This window comes from Strongylocentrotus purpuratus, unplaced genomic scaffold, assembly GCF_000002235.5.
Source record: "Strongylocentrotus purpuratus isolate Spur 01 unplaced genomic scaffold, Spur_5.0 spur5_scaffold_6, whole genome shotgun sequence".
Taxonomy (NCBI): domain Eukaryota; kingdom Metazoa; phylum Echinodermata; class Echinoidea; order Camarodonta; family Strongylocentrotidae; genus Strongylocentrotus; species Strongylocentrotus purpuratus.
Window position 1 is genome coordinate 27,964,054 of NW_022145612.1, and position 10,452 is coordinate 27,974,505.

Here is a 10,452-nt window from a genome sequence, read left to right on the forward strand (position 1 = left end):
CAAAAATCTCTCAAATTCTTGAAAAATGGACCCCTAAAAATCTAAAACCGCCATAACTTTTTCATATAAATTCCGTTTTGTGTTTAAATCTCACATTATCCTTATCTCATAATTGCTCATAGCCATGCCAAATTTCATGCTCCAATGACTATGCAAAACATAAATAGCGCCCTCTAAAGTTCTGGGAATTGGCTTTCTTTCTGTGGCCGTATCTCCATATATAATGGCTTGGCAACTTGAACCCGTACCTTTTTTGGATTTAGATACTTGAAGATATGCCCTTTCCAACCATATACAAAATTATATACCCTAACACTGACCAAATTTGAGAAAAATGCCCTCCAAAATCGCCATTTTCGAGAAAATTCCAAAATAACTTCAACTTGCTCTAAAATGGCGATCTTTATACCTACAATAATGAAACTTAGCAGACACATGTATCAATCAATATACGTGACAACTGTTTACTAAGTTTGGTAAACTTTAATGACGTCAGCGCAAAGTTATCGCTAAAAATGATGAATTTACTATGCATCACGTAATAGCGTGTTTAATGCGTTCAATACACTGCGCGCCAATGACAATGGTGTCAACCTGACCGCAATGAAGTGCCCTTTCGAATGATACCAAGTATGGTATATGTTCACACAGAAATTGTGAGTAAATCGCATTTCAACAAGGGTCACTATACGAATTCCGCCGAGTTTCCGCCCGATTATAACACTTATCGGCCATGACGTCATTTTTTCAGACTGCTTTTCGCCCCCTAAACATAGAAAAAAAGGGAGTGGTTTACAATAACAACCATGAAATTCTCTTTCCAATGATACCAAATACGGGCCATATAAAGACACAAGAAAGAACGCCATTTTATACTCTGCATGAGTTATTATTAGGACGGCCGTAAGTGCCACAGCACGCGTCATCACGTGTTCATCATAAATTTATACCCCAATCCCATTGGTTTTGCACGCAGTGCTTGCGAGCCCTTTCTAGGTTCTTTCCCCTATCCCACTTTCTTTCAAACTTCGTAGGCATAGTCACTACCATCCCATCAAGATCACTGTTGAGGCCTTTCTTTCGCCCTACCTATCTCCAATATCACAGAAGCTACAGACTTCGTACAAATTGCTCTGGATAGTCCGAGAGAAGCTCTTTCGTTTGACACGCGAACATGCATGGCGTCATTGCACGCACATCGTTGTGACACGATTGCATTTCTAGTTTCTGACTGATCTAGTATTCGAGTTACATAATAATATACAAAGCATACCATCCGATTTCATAATCAAGCCACTTTTACTGGATGACTTTTTGCTTCGTCGAGTGCAATGACCTGCATGTCGACCTCTTCAGAGAATGCCATTTACTTCCATCACAACACGTACATCTGTGGGGATTTTAACTTTGGGAGATACACTTCTTAGGCACAAAAACACAATGATTTAGTATACTGAATCATTGTGTTTCCATTCATCAAAGAAGAGATGATGAGCGTCACATTCTCTGCTTCGTTTCCCAGAATAGCATTAGGCTCAGGATTCAATACGCTATTAGGAACCAAACTAAAGCAATCCAATTGTTGATACAATATTGAGAGTCCAGGGCCCCGTCTTCCAAAGAGTTACGATCGATCCAAATCAATCGTAAGTCCTCCAATCAATCGCAAGTTTGCAGTCTCCTATCTCTTCTGTACATAGTTACGATTGGCATCAATCGCAAATAAGTTACGATTGATATCAACTCTTTGTAAGACGGGGCCCAGGTCTATTAAGAAACAAGTTGAATATTCCAATCAAACTTGCCCAGGAGATGGACACCATCTTGACAGACATCACTCTCGCGATATATTCCTTGAAATGATTAGGAAATGGGACAAAATATAGGAAAGGAGTAGAGCCCCTTAACACACAGCTGCAGCTAAGGACGGCGCTGATTTAAAAAAAATTGATATTGATATGAAAGTTGCAAATTTTCACGAATTCACTACATTGACTTGTCTGATTTGAATTAATTTTTGCATATTTTCTAAAAACAATAACTGAATAACAAACACATGTAAACGAAAGGTATACGAAAGGTATAATTCAAATATGCAAAAAATAATAAACAAATGGTTAAATGGGATTTAAATATATACATATAATGACGAACATAACATTTCTATAATAAAGTATTATGAATTTAAAGTATTATCCTATCTATCCGCGGAAAAGTGCAGGGGGCCCTTATCATTAATGACGCTTCACTATGGATGGCGGCATAAAAAGAAAAAATATTAAGGTGAAATTTAAATGAAAATGTGTTCATTAATTATGATCTTTGTGTATGAGTTCGTGACTGTATTGTGTGCGTGCGTTGGTGCGTGTCTGTGTGAGTTCGTGAGTGTATTGTGTGTGTGCGTTTGTGCGTGTCTGTATGAGTTCGTGAGTGTATTGTGTGTGTGCGTTTGTGCGTGTCTGTATGTGTGCGTGAGAGACAGAGACGAGAAGAAAAAAACGATGCCATCCAATATTATTCCAAAGCAAGAGCATCCAAGCGTGACGCATTATTATAGTTAAATTATACATGACTGTATTCAATAAACAATTTTTTTTTTCATGCCGAAAATATTCATGGAGGTAACGGTGATGGACGTCGATATTAAATTATCTGACAGTGCATAGCGGTCTCATTATTTTTAATGTATCGTGCCTCTTTATACCAGCTTGTTTCTATCGTAACGTGCATTTCATATCGATCCCGTTCTCATACAAGCTTAACGCCCGTAGGGAAGGAAAAAACGTATCATTTACCATTTACAATTTGACGAAAGTAGATATCAAGTCATAATGTCTCCTGCAATTTCAATTGATCCCCGTTGATCGATCGCTGTAGCCTACTGTTTGAATATAATATTTCCCGCCTTTCCGTCATCAAGCAATTGTATTCTTCGTTTCCGATTGTTATTCTTATCCGAGAAAGACGTCAGGTTATCATCGTGATGTTTGATCATTTCTCTAAGCTCTTGAACATTAATCTGTAGAATGGTAAGTATTTTATGTTTTCGTTTCAATCATAGTGAAATGACCATCATGAGTCAGATTTGATTTGATTGCCATTTTACTTGTTGTCTGCTACATTATAAGCAAATATATATGATACATTTCGAAAAAATACAAGGTAATTAATCTGTACAGCAAACAAGAAAAGATAATTAAACAGAAATGAAAATAAAAATATCATAAATAAGGGGCATGCTATAAAAAGCAATGTACGTGTGGTGAAAAGGAGAGTGACGCATGCCTTAAATAATGATAGCAGTATGGTTCAAATTTAGAGAGATATGATTGTTCATGCAACTTCAGCCAAAGAAAGCAAAAGCTTGAGTAAGATTGGAGTCTTCGTAATGATCATTCGATACACATTGTATTATGTCCTAACTACGAACTGGTCTATTGGGCCAATTCCATGCTCTCTTCAGTTAAACGTCAATATTTGATCTGCAACAGGCCTAGAAGAAGAAAGAGGAATAAGGATGAAGAAAATAGAAAATAAAAAGGAAGGAGGAGAAGAAGAAAAGAAAAAACTTTAAAGGAACAGAAGAGAAGAGAAAGGATACCTTTCCCCATCCAATTTCGCAGCTTTTCCAATCCATTTAATCGAAATTGATTTATCCCAGTCTTGCTGTTCGAAAGTACATTAAATTCATGACACCATGTTATTTCAAAACTTTGGAGCGGCTCAACTTGAAGCAAAATCTCCAAGAGTTTACTTCCTTTTTTGTGTGAGGTAGCATTATAATCACCTTATCCTGTGTACTTCGCAAGTTACGTGCACATACAGGCGCGTGCGCAAGGGGGGGGGTTAAACCCCCTTGAGTTTTGTGTGTGTATGTTGTTCGGGAACCCCCCCCCCCCCCTCCCTCTCAGTGTTGATTTTTATTTTTATTTATTTTTATTTTTTTAATTAAAAAAAGAAAAGAGAAAAGAAAATCCTAATGGATCACCTAAAAAAGATGACCTTACCCCCCCCCCCCCAACGGAACGGAATGTCGATCGGCAAAATTTTCAAATTTCGGGACCAAATAAATAAATAACATGTCCTCTTCCCCCCCCCCCCCCCCCCCCCCCCCCGCTTATTCAGCGGCTGGCTGAGTCGTTGCGATATTTTTGGCCCGATTCAAAATGTTAACCCCCCTCCCCCTTGAAAGATCCTGCGTACGCCACTGCGTGCATATGGATGTGATTTAAAAGATATTAATTCTGAAAAATAATGTGGGACTTGGCCTTTCGATACTTTGTAAACAAGGACAAATATTTCGAATGCAATTACCTACCATAATTGGCAACCAATGTAGCTTAATAAAAACAGGTGCAATATGGACAGATTTTGAGGAATTGGTCAGTGGTCACGAGTTTTGCACATGCATTTCGGACACGCTGCAACTTGATTATTTGTGAATCTAGCAAACCAAACAATAATACATCACAATAATCGAGTCTACTACTAATAAATGCATGGACAAGGCTTTCTGTGCTTTTCAGGTCTGAGTATCTACGAATGTGACGGAGATTGTATAACATAATTTTAAAAGGCAGATTTGTATGCGTTAGCTATGTGCTTCTATACATCTTTAAGCAAGAATCAAACCCAGAGAATCACACCCAGATTTCTCACAGAACTTGACAGTTTTACTTCTGAGTCTCCGACTGTGGTATGATTAATATTTAACTGTGTAACTTGTCTGGATGTTCCAACAATGAGAAACTCAATCATTTCCCACCATGTTCCATCATTAAGCAGTAGCTAATGTTGGAACATCCAAGAACGGACATAATTTCTTTTTTATCGTATACATAATTCTAAAATTGAGATATTGTCATCTTGATGGTCTGTTTTAGGACTGAAAGAAATGTATGACTTTTCGTAATCGGTTAAACAATGACAAGAAGCATTTGGGAAATGCCTCTGAATAATGTTGATCAGAATGATTGTAAAGAGTGCAAAAAGGAGGGGGTCGAGACGTGACCCTTGAGGAACCCCTTATGGAACATGGATTTTTTAAAAATAGATATGACATAATCTAGTATTGTCTTTTTTGGTCTGTTAGAAAGATATGATTCAATCCATGTAAAATCGAATTACATTTTATTTTACTTTAGTGATATGTGTTACATTTAACCGTAATTGCTCTTATTGATATTCATATGATATAATCATCATTATAATCATCATCATTACCATGTACCGTTTACCATTATACCATTAACATCATTCTAAATTATTAATCATCATTATTTTCTGTTGTTGCTATTTGTTCTTGTTCTTGTTCTTGTTCTTACTCTTGTTCAATTTGTTTGTCCAATATTAACATTTTCTTTTAATTATAAATACAGGCTAAAGTCCAAAAGATCGGTAAATTGTGGAAGTTGCTGTTTGGTACCGTAACCTGTTTGTCGTTTGGTAAGAATAATTTTGACTTCATATAAATTATGCGTCATATTTTCATAATTTTACGAATGCTGCTGAAAAAAAAGTTGCTCTCATAATTTGAAGCGAAAAAGGAGCGAGGTGTCAATTCTACGTGGAATCTCAATCTAATTCTGGAAAATTCTCCCACATGAATATTTCAATCTATATTTAAGAGAAATGTTATTCCTAATTGGTAGGAGAGAGGAATAGGGATGGAGGCGAGGGGGGGGGGGGAAGAATGAAGAGGGAGAAAATGGGTAGAAAAAGAGGGGTAGGAGGACGGGTGGACTCAGGATGAGGAGTACGAGGAGAAAAAGGAATGTGGGGAAGAGGAAGGGGAGAGAAGGAGGAGGAGGGATGTGAGGAGGAAGAGGAGGAGGAGGAAGTTGAGAAAGAGGGGGAGAATGTGGAGAAGAATAAGGAAGAGAAGAAGGAAGATGAGGCGGAAAGAGGAGAAGGATTAGGTGGAGTGCTATAAGGATAAATAGGGAAGGGGAAGGGGGAGAGAAGGGGGAAGGGGTAAGAATAATTTTGATCTCATAATTTATTTGCGTCATATTTTCATGATTTTACGAATGCTGCTGAACAAAAGTTTGCTTTCAAAACTACCAAATGAAGCGAAATGGGAGCGAGGTGTAAATAAATAGTTCTAATTTTGGAAAATTCTCCTAAATGAATATTTCAAACTATTTAAAGGGAAATTTCATGCCAATAATGGGTTTAGGAGAGGGGAAGAAGGGAAGGAGGCGAGGAGGAGGAAAAGAATGAAGAGGCACCCAAAAATGGGAGAATATCGAGGGGTATGAGGACGGGGCGGAGTACGAGGAGAAGGAATGGGAGGAAGAGGAAGGGGAGGGATAGAAGGAAGGGGAACGGGAGAGGAGGAGGAGGAGGAGGAGGAAGTTGAGAAAGAGGGGGAGAATGAGGAGGAGAATGAGGAAGAGAAGAAGGAAGATGAGGCGGAGAAAAGAGGAAGAGTAGGATTAGGTGGAGTGCTAATGTGCTATAAGGATAAATAGGGAAGGGGAGGGGAACGAAGAAAAGTAGTAGGGGAACGGGGGAAGAGTAGGAGATTGCGGAAAGGGAGGAGGAGGAGGAGATAGAAAATGGGGAGAAGGAGGGGGGCGGGGGGAGGAGGAGAGGTAGAAGGGAAGGAACAGTGGAAAGGGGAGGAGGAGGGGAGGCGAGGGAGGAAGAGGGGAGGATTGGGAAGCAGGAAGAGAAGGGAGAGCAGTAGCTAGAGGAAGAGCTCACTATCGATTTGATTTTTGTTTTATTCCACACAGCCTTGCCTGTTTTATCGGATTCGTCCAAGCAGACGAAAACTTCTGGTCGAGGCGAGTTCAACCTGCAAAGCACCTTGCCGAAGTCCTATAAGCGGATGCGACTGCCCGATGGCACCATGTTGCAGACCGTCCCAAACTCTTCTCTTCCCCTGCTTTCGTCGCTGGAAAAGTTCCTTGCCAACATATAATATACAGAATCCCGGGTAAGTATAATGCTTTCTAGATATTGACGACTTTATCGATATCGCCAACTTGAAGTGCCTGCATAGTGGTTACAACTTTTAACAATTCATAATTTTCTTATTGTTTGTCCGATTTCATTCGAACTTTTACCAGTCTGCTTCTCAGATTTCTTTGCTTTCTTTCAGAGTAATTGTCTATAAGGATAGACATTTCCTTTAACTGGAACAAACACTTTACCTTAACCCCAACCCTAATCCTAACCCTCAACCTAAAAGCCAATGGCAACTCTAACCTAAACCATACAACTTTTACAAAATAAAACAGGAACGATTGGTCGGCAATGGCAGTGAAATCACCAGGCAAAACAGTAAATTTTAGGAGGGGCACTGACACCAATGAAAGGGGCATCCGATGGCTATGGCGTACAGGCGCGTACGCAGGGGGGGGGGGGAGGGGGGGTTAAACCCCCCTTGAGTTTTTTTATGTGTATGTTTTTTGGAAACCCCCCCCCCCCTTTTTTTTTTTCTTCTTTTTTTTTAAATAAAAAAAAAAAAAAATTATGCCAATGGCTGACCTAAAAAGGTGACCTTCCTCCCCCCCTAACGGAACAAAATGTCAAATTTTCAAATTTCGAGACAAAAAAAAGTGCCCTCTTACCCCCCCCCCCCCCCCCCCCCCCCCCCCCCGCTTATTCAGCGGCTGGCTGAGTCGTTGCGAAATTTTGGCCCGATCTTAAAACTCCCCATCCCCCCTTGAAAAGATGGAGTAGGCATATGGCTTCATGAACTTTGATATATCTAAGCCCTGATAAAAATGCATTAGCATTAGTCTTGCTTATCTGGTATAGATTAATTTGTCAAAAGCCCCAAAATATACCTTTTCACAACAAACAGAACGAAATGTAAGGATAATTTGTTTAGCCGTATTGGGTTTTATCCCATGTATTACTTCTTTCGCAGATTGTGGCATAAACTTCTGTAAAAACGGCTGGTGTGAGGAGACTTTGGTAGGCTACAACTGTCGCTGCTCAAGTGGGTTTCGAGGGAGACACTGCGATGAACGTAGGTGTATGGAATAGGCGTATGGGGGGGGGGGGGTGGCCAATTTAATGAAACAAGAGCATGAGAGATTTTCTACGGGGGTAAACAAAATTTCCGTAGTTGTTTTTACTTGCACGCAGTTTGATGTATCGTTTATCAGATATTGTACTTTTTTTCTTGATCTCTTACCGAAGTGTTTTATTTCACATTTCATATATATTTACATCAATTTACATTTGAATATAATAACAAAAGACAAAAGTAATTAAATAAATAGTTATAACCTTAACAATTCTTGAACAATTTCTTTGTGTTTCGTCAATTAATTTTTGTAATATGTAATATCGTAGTTTTACTATTGTACTCTTAACCATCACACCAAAGTTTAATACACATTATGTATATTATGTATTGTCTAAGAATTAACATGAAAATAAAGTTATGTATCGTCATTGATTTATGTTTTTTGTCGTGTTATTTCTAGAGATCACAGAGTCAACGACGGAAGCGACGACCAAGCCTACGACGAGCCCTACGACTACGATGTCTAAACGCTCAGACGCAACGACTTTTCAAAACACCATTTTCTCTAGTATGTCTAAGTGAATTATAACGATAGAAACATGAAAATGACGTCATGCATTTAATCATTTTCATAATAGTTAGCCATAATAGCCCCCCCCCCCATTTTTCCCCCCCCCCCCCCCCTCTCTCTCTCTCTCTCTCTCTCTCTCAGTCTCTATCTGACTTTTTTGTTGATCCTTTCCTATCACTGGGGGGGGGGGGAGGGGAGAATACCGTCTTAATCTTTTGCTCTGAACTGAAAAATAGCAAACACGCCACAGAACACAGTTGAATAAATTATTTTGCAAATTAATTCCCTTTGGATTTGACAAAACATCAAACTTTATAAAATAATAACCTGTTGGAATCTATGTTTAAATGGAGCTAAATTTTATTAGATTTTGTCATCTAATCCTGTTTGGGTGTCATTCATAATTTCATTGTTTTGTAAAAATGGTTGAATTTTTCAACACCCTTAACCCTCATCTAAATTATGACTATTTAACTCAGTTATGTTTGTTTTAAACAAAATCAGATTCAAGAGAATCATCGACTACGGAGGCGACGATCAAACCCACGACGTACCCTACGACCACGATGTCAGACACGACGACATCGCAAGAAACCATCATCTCCGGTAAGTAATTGAAACAATGAAATGACGTCATGCATTTGATCATTTAATATCATAATGTAGCCGCTACCCCTTTTCCCATTCTCTTCACCCCCACTCTCTCCCCCTCCCCTACCCCCCTCTCCGACTCCCCCTCTCACAGCCCTGCTCTCACTCTCTCTCTCTCTCTCCCTCTTCATCTCTCTCTCTCTCCGTCTTTATCTGACTCTGAGCGTAGTAAGAGAAACACTGGAATGACGTCCTGCATTTGAACATAATAATAATAGGTCTAGGCTAATAATAATATTGTGACTCTGCCATTATTTGCGATGGTGAGCAAAGTTTATTTTTTCTACATTGGTTATTTAAACTGCAGTTTTGTTTATATCTTTGCATCTAGTTTTAATATCATTGTTTTCATTATCATTGTTATTATTATTTTCGTCATCATCATCATTGTCTACTTTCTTTGAATATTTCAGTTTCTACCCAAATAATCAATTTGTCTACTCTCTTAAATTTTGTAATTTACGTATCGTTTTCACCTTTTAAGCATGCTCATCTCCTCCGGTGGAATATGAATACGGCGGGTCGTCCTACAATTTCAGCACTTGCAAGATGAATCAAGCTTCCGCGGTTTCTGCTTGTTTCCAATACGGATCTCATCTGGTCTTCATCGAGTCCCAAGAGGAACAGGACTTCATCGTAGAGGGTGCAACTAAGGACTACTGGATCGGGCTGACCGGCTCAAGTCCCGATGACGCAATGTGGCTAGACGGATCAAGTCTTACATATAGTAATTTTAACGTTCATTCGTTTGCTAAATGGAATCCAAACTGTTTCCGAATTAATTCTAATGATCAATTTATTTGGCGTGATAGGAATTGCTCCAAACAATTTACATACATATGCGAACGAGAAATGGGGATATAGATATTGGATTTGTTCCTTGCAATTTGTCATACCACCTGATTGCATCTGAACACCTAGATGAGGCAATGGAAATACCCCCCCTCTCGCCAATATTATATATATATATATATAATATATATATATATATATATATATATATATAATTATATAATAAATCAGGTTTTCGTTCTTTAGTCATTGTTTGTCAAGGTCTATCGGAGCTTTAAAAATGTTTGTGGGTTTTGTGTCGTTCCATGCACTAATTTTCACATGAACAGCACTGACAATACTGTTGTTACAAAGATGTGAATTTATGATGTTTAAAAGACGGAGCACTCTTCATCTTCACATTCAAGCAATTTTAAAATAACATATTAATGATAACCATTAGTGGCGGTTT

The 10,452-nt window shown here is 38.7% G+C and overlaps 1 protein-coding gene across 1 annotated transcript; it reads left to right on the forward strand.

Annotated features, from left to right (window-relative positions):
- The first annotated feature begins 6,076 nt into the window (after positions 1-6,076).
- Positions 6,077-10,107, forward strand: LOC105437435 (C-type lectin domain family 4 member K-like). The gene is made up of 6 exons (XM_011664025.2): positions 6,077-6,089; positions 6,866-6,943; positions 7,883-7,984; positions 8,448-8,555; positions 9,063-9,164; positions 9,694-10,107. The coding sequence occupies exons 1-6, from the start codon at positions 6,077-6,079 to the stop codon at positions 10,071-10,073; spliced, it is 783 nt and encodes a 260-aa protein (XP_011662327.2). The 3' UTR covers positions 10,074-10,107.
- Positions 10,108-10,452: the final 345 nt, after the last annotated feature.

Excerpts from the sequence above, each read along its gene's own strand:
- LOC105437435 (XM_011664025.2), top strand. Across the intron at positions 6,944-7,882 it reads TATAATATACAGAATCCCGG|ATTGTGGCATAAACTTCTGT; the intron begins GTAAGTATAATG and ends CTTCTTTCGCAG. Across the intron at positions 8,556-9,062 it reads TCAAAACACCATTTTCTCTA|ATTCAAGAGAATCATCGACT; the intron begins GTATGTCTAAGT and ends AAACAAAATCAG.